General features: G+C 42.3%; 1 protein-coding gene across 2 annotated transcripts; it reads right to left on the minus strand.

Moving 5' to 3' along the window:
• Positions 1–4,105: 4,105 nt before the first annotated feature.
• CD4H9orf131 (chromosome D4 C9orf131 homolog) lies at positions 4,106–21,492 on the minus strand. 2 transcript variants are annotated; one of them, XM_053204968.1, is made up of 4 exons: positions 21,241–21,492; positions 12,521–12,618; positions 8,447–8,521; positions 4,108–8,043 (listed from the first exon to the last, which is right to left on the minus strand). In XM_053204968.1, exons 3-4 carry the CDS (start codon positions 8,459–8,461, stop codon positions 4,606–4,608), a joined length of 3,453 nt encoding a protein of 1,150 aa, XP_053060943.1. In that variant the 5' UTR covers positions 8,462–8,521; positions 12,521–12,618; positions 21,241–21,492; the 3' UTR covers positions 4,108–4,605. The 2 variants fall into 2 exon arrangements, with proteins under 2 accessions (XP_014934984.1, XP_053060943.1); XM_015079498.3 differs by lacking the exons at positions 12,521–12,618; positions 21,241–21,492 and having other exon boundaries at positions 4,106–8,043; positions 8,447–8,702.
• Between the last annotated feature and the right edge of the window lie 796 nt (positions 21,493–22,288).

The raw sequence follows: 22,288 nt of genomic DNA on the forward strand, positions 1-22,288 counted from the left end.
AGAGGCTCTAGTCATGCAGTAATGCCCATGAGGAACACAGGCCTGCCAGTCATTAATTAGACTGAACTGAGGCGCATGTTAAGTGGTTTGTTACTCTTGTCCAGCCATATAACCTACTGAAGACTTAATTAAAAAAGACTTAAATAGCACTTTGATTTTTCATAAAACTACCCAGATGTGCATAGACTCATGAAATGTCCCTGTGTCAAGTAGAAATTTAGAATTGCATGGTCTTTGGGGTACTGGCTGGCTCAGTTGGTGGAGCATGCAACTCTTGGTCTCAGGGTTGTGAGTTTCAGTCCCACGTTGGATGTGGAGCCTATTTAAAATGAAATTTTTTAAAAAAATTGCATTGTTTTTGAGATTATTTGGGAGAATAGTGAGATAGAAAGAAAATACCTTCATTTCCACTCCTGGCCAGCAGGTGGTGAGTTTTAGACTTGGACCCTGTAGACAGGTTTGGGCTAAATCTTTGGAACAAAAGAGTGACAGGAGGCAGAGGGACAGCATGTGCCTTCTGTTTTTCTCAACTAAATATATGGAGTAGAGGGAATATTGTAGAATGGAAAGGGCACTAGATTGGAAATGTGGATTTGACCTCACTGAACCATAACTTTTTTTTTGAGGGGCTTGATTATCATACTATCAGGGAATTGGTGTGGTGAAAAAGGTACAAATTATAGGGCTGCAAGGAACGGGAAACCATACCAAGACACGAGAATCAGAAGGCTCTGGAGGTGTTAGGGGGAAAAAAGCCTCTGGAAGCAGTCTGAGCTGGGCATTAAAGGAATGTGTGAGACTTGACATGGAGAAGTAGGGGAGAGCAGTCTGAGCAAAAAGCATAGAAGTTAGAAAGTACAGAGCATGCTTAAGAAGCATCAGTTGACTAGCAGGGGAGTGTATTTGGAGAGGTCAGCCACCTCATAAAGAATCTTAAATTCCAGGAGTGAAGTTTATTTTCTTGAAGATTTTAATTTTGAGACACCTTGGTTTCTCAGTCTGTTGAGCGTCCAACTCTTGGTTTCAGCACAGGTCATGTGATCTTGCGTTTTGCAAGATTGAGCCCCGTGTGGGATTCTTGAGCTGACAAGCACAGAGCCTGCTTGCGATTCTGTCTCTTCCTCTCTCTGCACCTCCCCTGCTCGTGCACATGTTTTCTCAAAATAAATAAACTAAAAAAAATGTTTAAGTAATTTCTACACTGAACATGGGCTTGAAGTTACAAACCCAAGATCAAGAGTTGCATGCTCCACTGACTGAGCTAGTCAGGTGCCTTAAGTTTATTTTAAAGATGTGGGCTTTCTGTGCAGTTTAGGTAGGGAAGTGACAGATTTCAGTGCTAGATAGTTCACTTCTTTTTATTTTTTTAATTGTGGCAAAAAAAAAAAAAAAGCACACCTATCCAACAATTTCCAAGTGTACATAGTATTGTCAGCCATATGCACATTATGCATGGACAAAAAAATTTTTAAAGTAATCTCCAGCCCAACATGGGGCTCCAACTTACCACCCAGAGATCAAGAGTTGCACCACCCTACTGACTGAGCCAGCCAGACACCCTGACAATTCACTTTTTAAAAAACCTGTTTTTATAGAAGCAGTAATGTGCATTGTAGAAATTTAGAAATATATAAGCAAATTATTAAAATTAATATTCCCAGAGATCATCTTAATGACTTTAGTTTATATCTTTTGGTGCATGTAAATACATGGTACTGGTTTTTTGTTTTTTTGTTTTTTTGTTTTTGTATGAGAATGATGGATGAGATGAGGTCTTTTTTTTTTTTTTAATGGATTCTTTACTTTCTTTAAAATGTCCATAAAATCACATGCTTCCATGTCATGGAATCACTGAATCATATTTCAAGAAAGGGTTTGGTAATTATACCATGACAAAACGAATTTATGTGAAAATTGAATCTCAGATACTATATTCTAAAACAAATATACTTCATTTGTTTCTTTAATACCTAGTCTTCACTGTTAACAGTCTCAACTGTTAACTAGAACAATCACTGTAACAAAAAATTTTGAAATTAGGGATGACATAGGAGATTCATGACTGTCCTTAGCGTATATGTAACCAGAACTGTATTTACGTTTACAATAGATGGGGCATGCATACTCTTCTGCTTATAGGAACTTGGCCCCACTTGACTGGCCTTTATTCGTTGTACCCTTATGGTCTACATGTGGTATTTTTAAATCAAAATGAGATTATACTGCTTTATATCTTTTTTAAGTCAATCTCTACCATTTTCTTATTTCCTTTTAGTAAATTTTCAAATTAATCTGATACTCATACCGTATTCAGTTTCCCAAGTGATCCAAATATGTCATATGTATATAATATACACATATATATACTTGTGTGTGTGTATGTGCGCGCGCGTGTGCACGCACGCACAAAAGGAATTTAATCTCCCTTTTAAGCACCTTTATTACTGGGTTTTGTCATTCCCACTTCTTGGCCAAACCAGTATCCATTCTAGGATCACAGGTTGCATCTGTTATGTTCCTTTATTCAAATGTGTATGACACTTGTTGAAGAGATGGGGTTAGTTGACCTCCAGAGAATTGTAACCATGTGGAGGATGGATTAGAAAGAATAGGGCAACCAATCTGGTGAGAAATGACTGAACTAAGACAGTGATGGTGGAAATGGAGAAGTGGAAATGGATTTGAAGTGCATTTCATAGGTGTAATTGACAGGGTTAAAATTGACTAGATTAGGACGTGAGGGGAAGGGAGGAGTCAGGGATGACAGGCTTGTGACTTCAGTATTGAGATGGATGTGATACCCTTCAATAGGAATGGGCATACTGGAGGAAAAGGTTAAAAGGGAAAATGAATTTTGGACAAGCTAAATAGGAGATGATATCTAGTAGGCTATTGGATATGTGGATCTGAAGCTTAGATAGAGATGCTTTAAAAATGAGCCATATTTTGTCAATGAGAAAGAATGAAATCTGGCCATTTGTAGCAAAGTGAAGGGAACTGGAGAGTGTTATGCTAAGTGAAATAAGTCAGGCAGAGAAAGACATACCATATATTTTCACTCATATGTGGATCCTGAGAAACTCAACAGAAGAACAGGGGAGGAGAAGGGGGGGGAGTTACAAAGAGGGAAGGAGGCAAACCATGGGAGACACTTAAATATTGAGAATAAACTGAGGGTTGATGGGAGGTGCGGGGGGGAGGGGAAAGTGGGTGATGGGGATTGAGGAGGGCACCTGTTGGGATGAGCACAGGGTGTTGTATGGAAACCAATTTGACAATAAATTTCATTTAAAAAAATTTAAAAATTTTAAAAATGAGCTGTATTTTGAAATATGGCACTTAATGAGATGAGTTCAGGACATTTTTTTAAATGGTATTGGTAAAAATGGACCTGTATTTTGGGGTGGGGGTAGTTAGATTCTCACATCATACTCAAAAAGTAACAATCTAAACATTAAAACTGTAAAAGCACCAGAAGAAAGTATTTTGGAAGTCATAAGGAAAATGTTAGTTGATTTAATTACTTAAAAAAATGTTAAATTTTGGTACAGTAAAAGTCACCTTAAAATTTGAAAATAAGCCACAGATTGGGGAAAATATTTGCAGTATGCATAATAGGTTGATATCTCTGGTAAGCAGGATAATATTCCTTCCAAGATGTTCACATCCTAATCTCTGTAACCTGTGAATATATTATTTTACATGGCAAAGGAATTAAAAGTTGCAGATAGAATTAAGATTGCTAACCTTAAAATAGGAGGACTTTAAGATAGGAAGAGTATCTTGGATTATTCAGATGGACCAAATGTAATTACTAGCATCCTTAAAATTGGAAGAGGGAGGCAGAAGAGTGATGTGATAAGAACTTGACTTGCCTTTGCTAGCTTTGAAGATGAAGAGAGCCAGTAGCCAGTGAATGTGGGCAGCCTCTAGAAAGTGGAAAAAGACAAGGAATGGATCTCAGTGCCTACAGAAAGGATTGCAGCCCTGCCAACCTTGATTTCAGCTCAGTGGGACATGTCAGACTTGTGGTAATTTGTTATGGCAGCAGTAGAAAAATGGATAAATATAAACAGGCAATTATAGAAGAAATCCAGATGGCTACTAAACATGTGAAAAAGCATTTGTTTTTGTGGTCCTGGGAATGGATGAACTCACCTAGGGAGAGAAAGAGCAGAGGGCTGAGAAGAAATGGTTCGACGTGTAGAGAACTTAGGGATCAAATGGGTGAAGAGGGGGACTTATACCCAGGACCAAGAACAGCTGCCTGGACTCAGACTAATTATGTCCATGTGAATAGATGTATTTTTTTTCTGTTCATTCGATGTGAAGTTTTTCTCAAGAGCAACATTGGACTGTGTTCCCCTGGTCTCCTTACAGGCTTACCCTGTAGAACAGGGATGTGTGGATTCCAGGATGATCGTCTGTGAAGGGCTTGAGAAGTTAAGCCTACAAAATCCTGATGGAATATAGCTATAGTAGAAGTTAATAGGGAACTGACATTCCCAGTCTGCCAAACTCCAAAGACGACATGTGTGGAATTTATCTAGTTCACCTAGTTTATTAGGATTTCCTCTGTCTCCCTACCCCACAACTGGTTTGGCTTTAGGTCTTGTGGTATTGGGTGCCAGTGCTACCAGCCTTTCCTTTGCTTATTGGATTTGGTGGGCAGGGGCCATGGGTACCTAGAAACTTGGCTAACATTCTTGGGAGACCCCTCGTAAGGGGAACCTGAGGTGTGGGGGAGGAGAGATGCTTTTCCATATGGGCCCAGGGGCAGTGCTTAGAGTGTTGAGGGGTCAAGATGTCACCAGCTCCCAACCCTGCCCCTTGATGAATTTGGGGACCTGCTGCCTTAGAGTGAAGCTGCTGAGGGAGAGCAGCAGTGTGTTGAGAGCTCTGGTCCTTGTGCTGAGATCTTTGGGAAAGTCTGCTTAAAGAGGCTTCCTTTACTCTTCCAACCTGGGCTGGGTGGCTCTTCCCCATAACTGTGGATGACTCCAGTCTTACATCCCCTCCTCTGTGGTCTCCTGCTTTGGGTTTCCTGGGGCTCTCTCTCTTCTTGGCTGAAGATGGGGCTGAAGCCTTGTTTCTTTTGCCTGAGGCTGGGACCTTAGGGTTTGAGGGCTCGCCCAGGCCTGGGCAGTTCTCACCAGCCTCCATGAGAATACGTGGCTCTTGGGATGAGATCTGGGCCACCATCTTCACTTTCGTTCTTTCTTCTCTCTGAGACCCTTGTTGTGCCCTGCTAGACTCTTGTGGCTGAGGCTGGGAAGAAGAGTGGGAGTGGTAACAATGGGAGACTTGAATAGGTTGAGTTACTGTGCTCTGAACTTTTGGGGGATGACAGCTTGAAGAGTGGGGGCACAAATTAGAGGGATGAATCTGCTGTGGGGGACAGGAAGAGAGTCTCCAGGTGCCTAGAGTTGTGGAGCTTAGGGCAATGGAGCTGCCAGATGAATGACTTGGGTCAGGGGATCTGAAAGCAGGGCTTTGCTGTAGTTTTTTCAGCCTGAGTTCCAACTCTCTACTCCAGTGCCAGGGCTGGATCCCAGAGTGGGTGGGCACCTCTGGGACAGCCCCTCCCTGGAAGGATGGAGTTTCTACTTTAGCCCCTGGGAAGAGCTCTTTCTTAGGTAGATCAAGCTGGTTGGGCTCAGTTTTCAGAGTTTTACCTAAGGTGGAAGGCCAGGGTATTGGCTCTAGGGGATCCACTGCTGGAGGGTTGGACCCCTGGGGGATACCTCTTGGTTGCACATTCTTGCACACAAACTCAAGGTCAGTATGTAGATCTGGTAGAGGAGCAGAGACTGAGTTGGTGGTTGGGGCTGGGAGCTCAGTGGCCCAGCAGTTGTCTCTCTGCTCCACAACTTCCCCTTTAGGCTTACAGGTACATTGGTCTCCAGTAGGCTCACTTATGGGAGACTTTGACATAGAGTTTGGAGGTGGGCTGGGAATCCACAGTGGGGATACAGGAATACAACAGATCTTTTTCTGCTCCTTATCCTCCACAATAGGCTCAGAGTCAGACAGGGCTCCCAAGGATCTGACTCCATGTGGGTCTTGAGGTAAGCTGCGAGCCGGGATCTCAGAGGTCCAGGAGTTCTTGCTCCTTTTTATGTCTCCACATGTAGCCTCAGAATCAAACAGGACCCCCATGGGGCTACCTCTGAGGGGCTCCATTGTAAGAGCTAGAGGTGAGCTGAGAGCCAGAGATGGGGGCTCAGAAGCCCAGGAATTCCTAGAATACTCAATGTCTTTCCATGCAGTTTCTGATCTAGTGAGGCCTCCCCTAGGATTGATTCTGTGGAGTTCTAGAATGGGAGCTAGAGATGGGCTATGGGCAGGGTCTGGGGACTCAGAGGTCCAGAGGTTCTTTCTTTGTCCCTTGGTCTCCCACATGGCTTTGTACTCAGACAAGACTCCTTGGGGACTCAGAGAGGATGAGGGAAGACTGGGAGAAGAAACTGGGTCTGCAGAGATCCAAAGATGTTCTCTACTCTGCCTGTCCTTCCATGGAGTGTGAGATCTTGGTGGGACACATGCAGGACTAGTTGCATAGAGCTCTGGGTTGAGGTCCAAGGCTGGAGACTTAAAGGCCCAAACGTTTCCTGAATTTTGTCTGTGTCCTCCCTGGAGCTTATATCCAGATGGATCACCCAGAGAACTGCCTCCCTGGAGTTCTAGCAGAGGATCTAGGGGATGGCAGGAGCATGGCATTGGAGACCTAGAGGTCTGAGAACTCTCTCTCTGACTTATGGTTCCCCAGAAGTCCTTAGGTGCAGAAAGTCCTTCAGGGATGACTTTCTGGAATTCTGACAGAGAATCTGGGGGTTGGCAGGGAGCTGGCATTGGAGGCTCAAAGGCTTGAGGACTCGCTCTATGTCCTATGGTTCTCCACTGAGTCTTAGATCCAGGTGGAACTCCCAGGGGGTTAGTTCCTTGAGGCTCTGTCGTGGGGTCTACAGATTGGCAAGGGACCAGGATTGAAGGCTCAGAGATCTGAGGATACTGTCTTTGCCTTGTAGTTTCCCAGAGGGCCTTAGATCCAGGCAGCTCTTCTGTAGGGCCGACTTGAAGTTCTGGCAGGGAGGCTGGAGTTGGGCTGGGAGCTGGCATTGCTGGCACAGAGGCTTTGGAAGCCTCATTTTGCCCCATAGTCCTCCATGGGGCCTCAAATCTTGTCAGGACTGCCAGAAGGCTAGAAGGATATAGCAGAGAGGCAGAGAGTGAATCTAGAATGTGTTGTTGGAGGCTGGGATCCCGTGGCATACTCCACCAGACCTCAGATGGTGGGGAAAGCTTGGAGGGTCTGGTTATTTGGAGTTTAGGCTGTAGGTGCAGGGCTTGATCCTCAGAGACCCAAGGGATCTCATTCTGCTGCATAAGCCACTGTGGATATGCCTTAGCACCAGATAGGACTCCCTTGTGGTCCATGGGAAAGGACTTAAGATGGAGTGGTGATGATGGGACAGAAGGGGATGATAGAGGAGGAAGTTGCTGAGGATCGAGGGCCATCCCTTCCAGATCTTCTCTAGTATGGATTTCATGAGTAGGTGGCTGAGTTGGGGAGCAGTACTGGGGAAGCAGCATGTTGGACCTAGTCAGGAAGGCAAGCTGGTTGAAGAAAACAGAAGGGCCAATAGACAACTTTAGGGGAGAGGGGCCATCTGAGCTCAGGAATATGGCCTCCAACGACTCACTGTGCAGAGAGGGGAGACCCCAGAAGAGCTGGCTTTTTCTCTGATGTAGGTAACTTCCTGTTGCTGTTTTGTGCCTCACAGGCAAATTGGTCAGGATCTGAAATGTGGGGAAGGATCTGGAAGGGCTTGGGGTCTGTGTATGTACTTGCTTTGGTGCCTCTGAGGCTTTGTGGAGGCCCTTAGAACTGCGGGATTGTTGACATGGGACTGTGGTGGCTTGCCCTCCAATGGGAGCTTCTTTGGGAAAAGAACATGGCTTCGGTGGATCCAGAGATGCCTCCTCTTCTTCCTCCTCCTCTGACTTCTGCTTCCACAGGTGATCAAGCAGAAGTGGTAGGCTCTGAGGAGTGGAGAAAGATACTTCAGGCATGAAGCCTTTTCAGAGACACAAGGCTCTGGCTTCAGGCATGAAGCCCTCAATCTCTGTTCCACATCCAGAGGGAAGTTACTTACTTGGCCCCACATCTGTGGTCAGTAGTCACTTACCTATCTGGTGTTAATGGCCATTACCTAGCCCATATTTGGAGATCAGCATTCCCTTACATAACTGTACATCTAGGGTCAGTAATCACCCACCTGGCTTCAAATCTGGTGTTAATAATGGTCATTCATCCAGCCTCACATTTAAGGCTTATAGTCAGTCAGTCATTCACTTGTGCTTACATCCATGTCAATGATTTTTCACCTGAACTCACATGTGGTGTCAAGAGTCATTCACCCAGCTGCACATCCATGTCACCTACCTTGCCTTGCATCATGTCTCCAGAGTACCACAGTTGAAACTGTCGCCACCTCCCAAGCTGCCACCATCTCTGGATCTGCCAAATCATGAATAAGAATAGTGTCACCAGATTCCCTGGGCTCTGGAGGCAGTTGCTGCCACAGTGTCTACAGGCCAGGGCATGGGTCAACTGGCCCCAGAGAAGCTCCATGTCCCCTTCAGCCCCAAGCAGGCCTTCTATCCACCATTCCATTTTCCTCCACCTAGTGGCAGTTTACCCTGAGGTCATCACTGCATCACAGAACAAAGAACTCCCATCCCCCCATGCCTAACAGCATTTCCCCTGAATTTAGAGCCAAAAAATTGCCTCTACCAGGCAACTAGTACTTTGTGACAGTGAAACCTGAGTGATTCCTTTTTGTCTTGATTTCCAGTGCCAGAATTATGCTTCAGGCCTTGTCATTAGGACATGGATTCTAACATCAAACTGCCTTATTCAAATCCTGGTTCTGCCACTTCCTATTTGTGAAATCTCAAACTATTTAATCTAGTGCCTCAGTTTCCTCACCTGTAAAATGGGGATGATATTATTCCTTACCACATAGGGTTGTTTTGAAGGTTAAATGAATAAATTCATATGATTAGGATAGTACATAGTGTATGTTATATTAAAATTTATTTCTTTTAAGGTTTCTGATTACAAGCCATGTTCTATCTTTAATATATCAAGTCTGTCCTCCCTGCCCCCCCTCCACTCTTACTCTCATGTCAGCTATGAACTGTCTTATTTGACTTTAGGTTGTTTGAGATCTTTTTGGCAAGCATTTATGTTAAGGATGCCAGATCAAATGCTCTTGACCATTTTTCTTCATTTGCCCCTCTTTCTCTTAAAGCCAGTACTGTGTTCCATGTCAGCTCTTTTATTTTTTTATTTTTATTTAAAAAATTAAGTTTATTTATCTTGAAGGAGAAAGGAAGCAGGGGAAGGGCAGAGAGAGAGAGGGAGAGAGCATCCCAAGCAAATTACACACTGTCAGCACAGAGCCCAATGGCAGAGCTTGATTTCATGAACTGTGAGATCATGACCTGAGCTGAAATCAAGAGTCGGATGTTTAACTGACTGTGCTACCAGGTACCCCACACATCATTTCTTTCTTTTAAGGCCAAACTTTAATCTCTGCCATCTCAGTACAATTTAATGCCTCTCTTCTCATCCCACCCCCATCAAAGGCCAGCTTAGTCTGGAAGAAAGAGTATGGAGCTGAAATTAAAGAGATGGGTTCTCTAAGATAATGTCACTGATAGGCTATGTGATTTTGGGCAAGAAAGATTTCTCCCATAGGTATCATGAGTTGGACTAGATTCATTCATTCATTCAACATGTATTTAATGAGTGCTTACTATAGATCAGGTATTGTGCTCAGTTTTGAGGAGATAGAAATAGGACAGAGTCTGCACTAAAGTAGGTCCCATTTCAGTGTGTGCATGTGTGTGTATGGCAAACAGTCAACTAATAGACAATTAAAATAGAAATATGCACAGAGTACTATGGGGGCAGAGGAGGATATCTAATCAGCCTGGAGAAGGAGGTTGCTTGTCAGAGGCTGCTTCCCAGAAGAGGTGATTAATAACTTGGTTTGAGGAACCAAGAAAATGAAAGTATATGGAACAAGGGGAGGACAATTCAAGCAGGAGGAACAGCTTGTGTAAAGGTGCTAGGTCAGGTAAAGCATGTATCATTAGGGAAATTGAAGGTATTCCAATGTGTGGAGGTTGGGGAAGCAGTAAGAGATGGACCTGAAAGATAAGTAAGATCATAAAGGGGCCCCAATATCAGTCTGAAAAACAAATTTATCCTGAAGATGATGGGAAATCATTGAAAAGATTTGAGCAGGAAAGTGACAAGATCAAGTGTGTGTCTTGGAAAGAATACTGACTCTAGTGAGGGCAAAGAGATTAAGGCAAGAGATTAGTTAGGGAACTTATGCTTTAGTATAGGCAAAACATATGATGAGGTCTAAATCAAGGCAGTGAAGGTAAGAATGGAGTATAATGAATTCAAGTAGAATTCCAAAGATATAATTGATTAGACGTCATTACCAATGGGATGGGGTGGAGGAGAGTGGGAGTTGAGAATGACTCTAGGTTTCTAACTTGGGAAACTGAATGTGTATGTTAGTGCCATTTTACTGTGGTAGAGAACACAGACCTTGGAACCAATTTAGGGCTGGGTGGGGAGAGGGTGATAGACTCCATTTAGATATTTGACTGTGGCAAGAAAAAAACTAGGCAGGAGGAACTAGATACATAGATCTGAAGTTTGGAAGAGCAGTCCATGGTGAAGATGTAAAATTTGATAGCAGCATATATGTAGCAGCCGAAACAATTAAAGGGCTTAAAAATGACCTACTGATACGTAACATTTGGCTCACTGTGGCCAGCATTAAAAACTGGAGTAGTCAACGCTGTAAAACAAGTAGATTGTACATAATAATCAGTATTTCAAGTTTAAAATATGATAGCACTAGACTCTCATTTCCACAAAGTAAAGGCCATTTAGAGGTAAGTAACAGTGGCTTCCTTTGGAATGTATGTCTGCTTTTCAATGCACCATGGTTCTTACCATGTTCTTATTGCTAATGCCAAGACTAAGGGCTAGTTGCTGTTTTTTTCATTGTGCCTATGATTTTATTTTCTTACATTTGTCCATTTTTACTCATTTGTATTACCTGCCTGGTATTTGAGTTTGCTACCTCTGGATGAAGAAGGTAAGTTGAGTCCTAATGGGAAACAGAGAAAGCAATATTAAATACCTATTCTGTGTTAGCTAATTTACATATATGGCAGGATAGTTTACCAAGTTATTAATTGTTGTCTCCTTGCTCCTTTGCCAAAGGAGACATCCTGTAGTATAAAAAGGTAACTTTGCTCACCTGTCTTGCAAGAATTCTAGGTTTCTTTCCCATGGAATTGGTAATATGTTTTCTAGACCCAAACCAAAGTTTCAAGACACCTAGTCTACAACCTTATCCAAGCTCTTGTGTGGGAAGGGAATTTAATTTAGCTGAGTGTTCTTGAGAAGAAGATGGAGGATGATTGAAAGGAGGAATTGCCCAAGGATAGAAGTGTATTCAGGAATTGAGAAAAGAGATGTAGCGATGGGTTCCATGAGTGACAGGACCTATATAGAAGTCCACTAGGAGGCAGCAGGACTTCTGATGGGGAAACTTGATTTAATGGTTAGGGCACTAAACATCTAGCATATGGTCTTGGGAACTGCAGCAAAAGATGCTAGTTTGCATACCTGGCAGAGACGCTGTGGAGCCACCCTGCCTCTGAATCGTCATATGGGTTTATACAATGAGCATCCACGTGGCAACCAGGACAGAATCAAGACCCAAGTTTCTTTTCTAAGTGGGTTTTTTTTTTTTTTTTTTTGAGGGGGATTATTTTCTTAGTCACTGTATGCCATGCTAAAGAGGAAAAAAGCCCCCCCATCATGATTTAATATTGGATGTCTTCCGACTCCAGTAAATGAGATTTTTGAACCAGATTTAACTTTGAAAAATTAAGTAATGTGATGTTCCCTGCTCTTCAGTGTTGTGGAACTAATTTATACTCTGACATTTACTACTCCATTTAATCTTTACAACTCTTTGAAGTAGGTATTGTTATCTTTTTTCACATAAACAAACTGAGGCACAGAGAGGTTAATATATATTAACTATATAATATACATAGATAAATTAACTAATAAATATACATAGAGCCCAAGTTTGAGAACTCTGGGGAATCATGTGGATATTAGGGACAGAAAATAAAATGCAATGGGAATTATATTGACTCATAACTGAACCATCCAGGATTGGGGCTGGCCAGCTTTAGGTAGTAGGGTTGATGCAGGGACTCAATGCAATGCTATCAGCATTCAGTTTCCACTTCTTGGCTCTCTCTCTGTCTTCTGTGCTGACTTTATTCTTCAGTTTTGTGTCATAGCATAGCAGGTTCAAGTGAAGCTGACAATGTGTGGTGTTGTTCTGACAACATTGTGCCTGTGGGTTCCAGTTGGTCATGTATCCATCCCCAAACTACTCACTGAACTGCTCACGGGAACAGAATGCTTCTTCTGACAGGTTGGAGTCACACTCTACCTGCACATGGACTGAGACTGAAGAAGCAGGGATGTGGTAGTTCCTACAAAGGAAACAAACATACTGTTTTCAGAAAAGTGTGTGCATGCTGGTATCATAACAAAATAAAACAGATGTCCACTAGAGCCCTCTCTAACTTTCCCATACTGTTTTCTGGCTCAGCCATGCCATTATCACTTTAGGATCTAAGGCTTGAAGTGTGAATGCAGATCCTTTGAAGATTGGGGAAGGGGCGGGATGGAGCCCAGGTAAGATCTTGAGGAGGAGGAATCTACTGGAGACCCAAATATCTGTGTTGATAGATCATTTAATGACTCTCAGTTCCTAGCCCTTTTCACCTTAGAGTTATTTACCTCTGCTCTAATCCACCTCTGACCATATCTGAAGCCTCATCATTAGGAACTGTTCTGCCTTCTGAAATAGTTTGCCATCCCTCTGACTTCAAACTCTAGATTTGTCCTAAAGCTGCCAATTCTGCAACCTTGTCAGGACATCCATTCATCTTTCTCCTAGTCCATCGACAACCTCTTGCCTTCATTTCCTCCCTCTCTGTGATAGACTTCATGGTCCATCACTTAATCATATCCTAAATGCTTCTCAGTTCTTCCTTTCATTGTTTTTACTGGTCAAAATCCCAATTCTGCCTCTGCCAGACCTGCCCCTTAGGAAGCAGTTTAGCCCTATTAGATAAAATCATACATGTGAGTAAGTTGGTGTCACTATAAATTCATGGTCTACAACTAATGGTCAGCTCCACTGTCACTTGAAAGCATTTATTTATTTATGCCTTCCATTTATTAAGTGCCTAATGTGCACTAGGTATTTTTCTAAGTACTTGAGATACATCAGTAATCAAAACAGGCAAAACTCCCTGCTCATGGATCTTACTTCATTTATTCCTTAAAAACTCTCCCGTCCTACTCAAAATCAATTCAAACTTTCTTCACTTTCTTCATCTGCTCTTGTCCAGGCTCCTAGCACATGTGCCAGACCTCCACTTTTCAAAGAAACCAGAGGCCATCATATGGGAACTTTCATCATTAAAAACTGTTGGATTTGATCTCCTTCCTTCCTGCTACAGTGAAAGGTGTCCCTCTGGGGACATTCTCCGAAGCTAGGATGGGTGTCCTTATCCTCCCCTTTCCCACTACCACTTTCCACACTAGATTGTAACTTGTGTTTTAATTATCTGAGGGCAGAGACCTTGTCTATTCAGCCCACTGCTTTAACCCCAGCATCTGCATTTGGTTAGATTTCAGTACTTAGAATGAGCAATGGGTGGGATTTCTTGGAGAGGCACCCCCCGCTATGACCTCCTCCAGAGCTTCAGAATTCTTTTCTTAGGCTTCCTAGTGGCCACCGCTTGAGGCATCACTTCTGGGCACTGAAGTCAACTTCCCTGGCTTCCTTGACATGTGGGCTGGGCAGTTAAGCTCACAGCTCAGATTGGGGGAGGGGGGGCTTTTCCAAACACCTAGGGTGAGGCCTCTGGGTGGGGAGGCTGTGCCAGGGACCCCCACCCACTCTCTCCCTCCACCACGGAGACTGAGGAGACTGAGCATGGATTTCTCCTTTACTGCCTTAACTCACCAGTTGTTCTCTTCCTTTCCCTCTGCCTCCCTCTCTCTTCCCCTCCCCTTCTCCCCTCCTCCTCCACATGGATGTCTCTCATTAAGGGCCCTGCCAGCAGCCCAGCCCTACTTGCTGCATGGACACAGTTTTGTCCAGTGTCCCTGATAGGCCCAGTGTCCTGAAAATGTCTGGATTGGTCAGAAGACAGTGGGACCTCATGGAGCCACTCCTTCAGGAGGGGTCAGTTTCTCAGATTCTCCTTCCTTCAAACTCATCTATAGGAGGAATGATGTCCATGGTCCCTGCCACCAGGAAGTTGTTTCTGAGGAGATGAAAGGAACTGTGAGGCTGAGGGGCGCCAGTGGGAATGGTGGGAGGAAGCTCAGCACAGGCCCATTACAGCAGTGTCTGTGGGCTGAGGTGGGGCTGACTCCCGAGGGGCAGAGGCCCACCCTGCTGAGGCCTCTAGTAGATAGGCCAGACCCAAGGGTTTTATTTTTTAATTTTTAATTTATTTTTCAAATTTTTATTTAAATTCTAGTTAATGTACAATGCAATATTGGTTTCAGGGGTAGAATTCGGTGATTCATCACTTACGTACAACACTCTGTGTTCATCATAACAAGTACCCTCCTCAATACCCATCAACCGTCTAGCCAATCTCTCACCAACTTACCTCCATCAACCCTTAGGTCTCTATTGTTAAGAGTCTTGGGGTCCGGGGTGGCTCAGGACAGGAAAGGACTCTTGATTTCAGCTCAGGTCATAATCTCACAGTGGTGGGGGAGCCTGCATGGGGCTCCACAACGAACACGGAGACTGCTTCGGATTCTCTCTCTCCCCTCTCTGCCTCTCCCCTGCTTGTGCTCTCTCTTTCTCACAAAACAAATATTTAAGAAGTCTCTTGCTGTTTGTTTCCCTCCTTCCCTTTATTTCCCCTCCCATACGTTCATCTATTTTGTTTCTTACATTCCACATATGAGTGAAATCATAAGGTATTTGTCTCTGACTTATTTTGCTTAGCATAATACACTCTAACTCCATCCACATTGTTGCAAATGGCAAGGCATTTCCATTCTTTTGATGGTTAAATAATATTTCACTGTATAATATATACCACATCTTCTTTATCCATTCATCAGTTGGTGGACATTTGGGCTGTCTCCAAAGTTTGGCTATTATTGATAATGCTGCTATAAACATTGGGTGCATGTGCCCCTTCTAATCTGTACTTTTGTATCCTTTGGTTAGTAAATACTTAGTAGTGCAATTGCTGGATCATAGGGTAGTTCTATTTGTAACTTCCTGAGGAACCTCCATACTGTTTTCCAGAGTGGCTGCACCAGTTTGCATTTCCACTAACAGTGCAGGAGGGTTCCCCTTTCTCCACATCTGCAGCAACACCTGTTGTTTCTTGTATTGTTAATTTCAGCTATTCTGACAGGTGTGAGGTGGTATCTCACGGTTTTGATTTGTAGCTCCCTGATGATGAGTGATGAGCATCTTTTCATGTGTCTGGTAGCCATCTGGATATCTTCTTTGGAAAAGTATCTATTCATGCCTTCTGCCCATTTCACTGGATTATTTGTGTTTTGGGTGTTGAGTTTGAGAAGTTCTTTATAGATTTTGGACACTAACCCTTTATCCCACATGTCATTTGCAAATGTCTTCTCCCATTCCATAGGCTGCCTTTTAGTTTTGTTGATTGTTTCTTTTGCTGTAGAGAAGCTTTTTATCTTAATGAGGTCCCAGTAGTTCATTTTTGCTTTTTTTCCCATGCCTTTAGTGATGTGAATAGTAAGAACTTGCTCTGGCCCAGGTCAAAGAGGTTGATGCCTGTGTTCTCCTCTAGGATGTTGATAGTTTCCTGTCTCACATTTAGGTCTTTCATCCATTTTGAATTTATTTTTGTGTATGGTGTAAGAATGTGATCCAGTTTCATACTTCTGCATGTTGCCATTCAGTTTTCCCAAAACCATTTCTTGAAGAGACTATCTTTTTTCCATTGGATATTCTTTCTTGCTTTGTCGAAGATGAGTTGACCATATAGTTGTGGGTCCATCACTGGGTTTTCCATTCTGTTCCATTGATTGATGTATCTGTTTTTGGGCCAGTACCACACTGTCTTGAAGACTACAGCTTTATAATATAGTTTGAAATCCAGAATCTTGATGCCTCCAGTTTTGTGTTTCTTTTTCAGGATTGCTTAAGCTGTATGGGGTCTTTTGTGGTTCCATACAAATTTTAGGATTGTTTGTTCTAGCTCTGTGAAAAATGCTGGTGGTATTTTGATGGGGGTTGAATTAAATGTATAGATTGCTTTGGGTAGTATATACATTTTAGCAATCTTTTCTTCCAATCCATGAGCATGGAATGCTTTTCCATTTCTTTGTGTCCTCTTCAATCTTTCATAAGTGTTCCATAGTTTTCACAGTCCAGATCTTTTACCTCTTTAGTTAGGTTTATTCCTACATATCTTTTTTTTTTTTTTTTTTTTTTTTTTTTTTTTTTTGAGAGAGAGAGAGAGAGAAAGCGGAGGGAGAGGAGAAGGAGGAGAGAAAGAGATTCCCAAGCAGGCTCCATGAATCCCAACAGGGGGCTCAATCCCAGGATCCTAGGATCCTGACCTGAGCAGAAATGAGGAGTTGGACACTCAACACACTAAACTACCCAGGCACCCTGGTATCTAATTGTTTTTGGTGCAATTGCAAATGGGATTCCTTGATCTCTGTTTCTGTTGCTTTGTGTATAGAAATGCAATGGATTTCTGTATGTTAATTTAACAGCCTGTGACTGCTGAATTCATGTATTAGTTCTAGCAGGGTTTTTTTTTTTGTTTTTTGGGTTTTTTTTTGGTTTTTGGTTTTTGGTGGAGTCTTTTCAGGTTTTCTATATAGAGTATCATGTCGTCTTCAAACAGTGAAAGTTTGGTTTCTTCCTTGCTGATTTGGATTCCCTTTATTTCTTTTTGTTGTCTGATTACCGAGGCTAAGACTTCCAGTACTATGTTAAATAGTGATGGTGAGAGTAGGCATCCTTGTCTTGTTCCTGACCGCAGGGGAAAGGCTCTCAGTTTTTTCCCATTTGAATGATAGCTGTGGGGCTTTTGTATATAGCTTTTATGATGTTGAGGTATGTTCCATCAATCCCTACTTTGTTGAGGGTTTTTATCAAGAAGGGATGCTGTATTTTGTCAAATGCTTTTTCTGCATCTATTGACAGGATCATATGGTTCTTATCTGTTTTTAATGTGTATCATGTTGATTGATTTGCAAATACTGAACCAGCCCTACAGCCCAGGAATAAATCCCACTGGATCGTGGTGAATAATTCTTTTAATGTACTATTGGATTCGGTTTGCTAGTATCTTGTTAAGAATTTTTGCATCCATGTTCATCAGGGTTATTGGCCTGTAATTGTCCTTTTTAGTGAGGTCTTTGGTTTTGGAATCAAGGTAATACTGGCCTCATAGAATGAATTTGGAAGTTTTCCTTCCATTTCTAAATTTTGTAACAATTTGAGAAGAATAGGTGTTAACTCTTCTTTAAATGTCTGATAGAATTCCCCTGGGAAGCCATCTGGACCTGGGCTTTTGTTTGTTGGGAGATTTTTGATTACTGTTTCAATGTCTTTGCTGGTTATTAGTCTGTTAATATTTTCTATTTCCCCCTGTTTCAGTTTTGGTAGTTTGCATGCTTCTAGGAATTTATCCATTTCTTCCAGATTGCCCAGTTTGTTGGTGTATAATTTTTCATAATATTCTCTTATAATTGTATTTCTGTGGTGTTGGTTGTGAACTCTTCTCTTTCATTTGTGATTTTACTTATTTGGGTCCTTTCTCTTTTCTTTTTGATAAGGCTGGCTGGGGTTGATCAATTTTGTTAATTCTTTCAAAGAACCAGCTCTTAGTTTCATTGATCTGCTCTTTTTTTTATTTTTATGTTTGTTTGTTTCTATATCGTTTATTTCTGCTCTAGTCTATATTATTTGCTTTCTTCTGCTGGCTTTAGGTTTTATTTGCTGTTTCTTTTCTAAATCTTCCTTATCTGTAATTATGTTGTATTTGAGAACTTCCTTCTTCATGTAGGCCTGTATTGCAAACACTTCCCTCTTAGGACTGCCTTTGCTACATCCCAAAGGTTTTGGACTGTCATATTTTCATTTCATTTGCTTCCATGTCCTTTTTTATTTCTTTTTAAATTTCCTGGTTAACCCATTTCTTCTTCTTTTTTTAATGTTTATTTATTTTGGAGAGAGAGGGAAAGCACAAACTGTGGAGGGACAGAGAGAGAGGGATACAGAGGATCCAAAGCAGACTCTGCACTGACAGCAGAGAGCCCAATGTATGCTCAAACTCAAAAACTATGAGATCATGCATGACCTGAGCCGAAGTCAGATGCTTAACTGACTGAGCAATCCAGGCACCCCAAACCATTCATTCTTTAGTAGGATATCCTTTAACCTCCATGTATTTGTGGTCTTTCCAAATTTTTTCTTATGGTTGACTTCAAGTCTCATAGCGTTGTGGTCTGAAAATATGCATGGTGTGATCTCTGTCTTTTTGTCTTTGTTTGTCTGGGAAACTGTCTCTTCTTCTATTCTGAATGATAGCCTTGCAGGATGAAGAATTCTTGGCTGCATATTTTTCCCATTTAGCACATTGAATATATCCTGCCACTCCTTTCTGGCCTGCAAAGTTTCTGTGGGTAGGTCTGCTGCAAACCTGATCTGTCTTCCCTTGTAGGTTAGGGACTTTTTTTTCCCTAGCTGCTTTCATGATTCTCTCCTTGCCTGAGTATTTTGTGAATTTGACTATGATATGCCTTGTTGATGGTCGGTTTTTGTTGAATCTAATGGGAGTCCTCTGTGCTTTCTGGATTTTGATGTCTGTGTCTTCCCCAGGTTAAAGAAGTTTTCCACTATGATATGCTCACATAACTCTTCTACCCCTTTTCTCTCTGATCATCTAGGACCCATATGATTCTGATGTTGTTCCTCTTTAATGAGTCATTGATTTCTCTAATTCTTGAATCGTGCTGTTTTGCCTTAGTCTCCCTCTTTTTTCTGTTTCATTGTTCTCCATAAGTTTGTCCTCCATGTTGCTGATTCACTGCTCTGCCTCATCCATCCTTGCCACTTGTGGCATCCATTCGAGATTTTAGCTCAGTTACATTTTTTTATTTCATCCTGACTAGCTTTTATCTCCACAGAAAGGTTTTCTAATCTATTTCAACTCCTGCTAGTATTCTTATTATCATGATTCTAAATTCCAGTTCAGACATCTTGCTTTATCTGTGTTGATTAAGTCCCCGGCTCTCATTTATTCCTGTTCTTCCTTTTGGGGTGAATTCCTTCATTTCATAATTTTGAAGGAAGAAAAGGAATTAATAAGGTAAAATTAAAATTGAAAAATTAAAAACAACACAAAAAAATCAAATAACGGATGCTATATCCTAAGTGTGTTCTGGTCTGGTTGTTGAGAGGAGCTTGATAGATTAGAGAAAAAAGGGAAAGATAAGAAAAGAAAAAACAAAAAACCAGAAAATGTTTGAAAAATTTAAAAAATGAATACAGTGTGGGGCGCCTGGGTGGCGCAGTTGGTTAAGCATCTGACTTCAGCCAGGTCACGATCTCGCGGTCCGTGAGTTCGAGCCCCGCGTCAGGCTCTGGGCTGATGGCTCAGAGCCTGGAGCCTGTTTCCGATTCTGTGTCTCCCTCACTCTTTGCCCCTCCCCCGTTCATGCTCTGTCTCTCTCTGTCCCAAAAATAAATAAACGTTGAAAAAAAATTTTTTTTAAAAAATGAATACAGTGAAATAGAATAAAATGAAATGATATAAATAAAAAATAGATTTTGAAAAATTTACCAAAATGTAAAAAATATAGTAGAAAAAATTTAAAGTATTTTTAAAAAAAATTTTAACATTTATTTTTTGAGAGACAGAGAAAGACAGAGCATGAGCAGAGGAAGGGCAGAGAGAGAGAGAGGGAGTCACAAAATCCGAAGCAGGCTCCAGGCTCTGAGCTGTCAGCACAGAGCCTGATGTGGGGCTCAAACTCACAAGCTGTGAGATAATGACCTGAGCTGAAGTTCGACGCTAAACTGACTCAGCCACCCAGGTGCCCCAAAATTTAAAGTATTTTTAATAGAAATGGAGGATAAAAATAAATTTTTTCTCTTGCTGTATTTAAGAATAAGAACAGAAAAGAAAAAAAGAATTGAATAGATGGACCAACAAACAGACTGTGCTCTCCCTGAGCAGCATTTGCACACCCCTCCTTTATCTCCGGCTTCCATCTACTCCCCGCTTTTACACTGTCCGTAACCAAGCCATCAGGTTACCAGGAGGTATCTCCCTCCTGAGTTCTACCTCAGGTGTGGCTGTGTTACCCAATCCCTCACTTCTGAGGGACTGCAGCTTTGACCTGTTCAGACTCTGGGGGAGGGAGCACTGAGCAATGCTCACTGAGCAATCGCCTGCTGGTGGCCTGCCCCCAGGAACGTTTGGGAGACTGTTCTGCTGCCGATGCCCAGAGACTGCAGCTGGGTGCCAACCCACCCCAGAAAAAGTTCACATGATCATTTAGTAGCAGCGTTTTGGGGATTATGGAATCACAACACATCTGGCTCCAGGCCTCCCCCTTAACATCCTTGTTCCAGCACCCAGCAAATGTGGTTGTTTTCCGGAGTTCACTGGGACCTTTGCCTGTGGGGAAGCCACACAGCCTCTACCAAATGTCCTCCCAGCAGAGGAACCGCCTCTCCGCATGTGGCCCGAGGACCCCAAGGACCTTGCTCTCTGCTCCTGGGGATTCGCCCTTCTCATCAGAGCACTGCCAGGTATTCAGTTGTGGGGTTTCAGACTCTGCACTCCCCATTTATAGAATCTTAATGGAATTTAAACCCTCTCCTTTCTCCTTTCTCCCTTTTGTGTTCAGTCACTTGTGTACTCTTTCTTTTCCCTCCAGCTGATTTTGGGCAGGGGGGATGCTTTCCCATACTGTCCCTCTGTCTGTTTCCTCTCTCTGCAAGCAAAAACAGCTCCCTGCCCTTCACGGGTTTCTCCCCCAGTTCACCTCTCCGTGCTGCATACCTACTGAGTTCTCTGGTTCAGGTTGTGCAGATTGTTTTGTTAATCTTCAAATCAGTTTTCATATGTGCAGGATGGTTTCGTGTTGATCTGGCTGTATTTCAGGGATGAGAGGGGCAAAAAAACTTCCCTGCTGTTCTGCCATCTTGGTGCCTCCCCCTATACTGATTTCTAACTATGGAAGGTGAAGATTAAGCTTTCACAACCATCCCCATTTTCCTTCTTCCAAACTCTTACAATATAATTTTTGGTTCGGGACACCTGGGTGGCTCAGTTGGTTAAGTGCCTGACTCTTGATTTCAGCTCAGGTCATGATCTCACAGTTGGTGAGTTCAAGCCCAAGTGACAGCACAGAGCCTACTTGAGATTCTCTCCCTCCCTCTCTGCCCCTCCCCCGCTTAAGTGCACACACATTATCTCTCTCTCAAAAATAAATAAAAAAATAAACTAAAAAAAAAAAGAAAGTAGGAACAATTCTTTTAAAAATAATTTTTTGGGCTGCCTGTGTGGCTCAGTTGGTTAAGAGTATGACTTTGGCTCAGGTCATGATCTCACTGTTCACGAGTTTGAGCCCTGCCTTGGGCTCTGTGCTGACAGCTCAGAGCCTGTAGCCTGCTTCAGGTTCTGTGTCTCCCTCTCTCTCTGCCTGCCCCCGCTCACACTCTGTCTTTCAAAAATAAATAAATATTAAAAAAATTTTTTAAATACTTTTTGATTAAATGTATTTATATTGTATAAATGTGTCAGTATTTATATTAAATAGACTATATAAATATTGCTTACCATTTTGTCAAATAGTATATTCTAATTATGTTTCCTTCTTTGTACATTTTTTTGTTTTCCTAGTACTCAATTTTCTCATTATCTGGTTTTATATATACTCATAGTCTCTCAGGCCTACTTACCACGTGGTCAGAAATCATCAATCATTTGCAATTCCTTGCCCCATGCCTCCTCCTCCCCCACTTTCTGGGTCTATTAAAGTTGGTGGGATGAAATGGCTTCCTTCCCCTGTCTTCTTCTCTAAGTGCTTAAATTCGTTGTTACTTCT

Source organism: Acinonyx jubatus, chromosome D4 (genome assembly GCF_027475565.1).
Source record: "Acinonyx jubatus isolate Ajub_Pintada_27869175 chromosome D4, VMU_Ajub_asm_v1.0, whole genome shotgun sequence".
NCBI lineage: Eukaryota > Metazoa > Chordata > Mammalia > Carnivora > Felidae > Acinonyx > Acinonyx jubatus.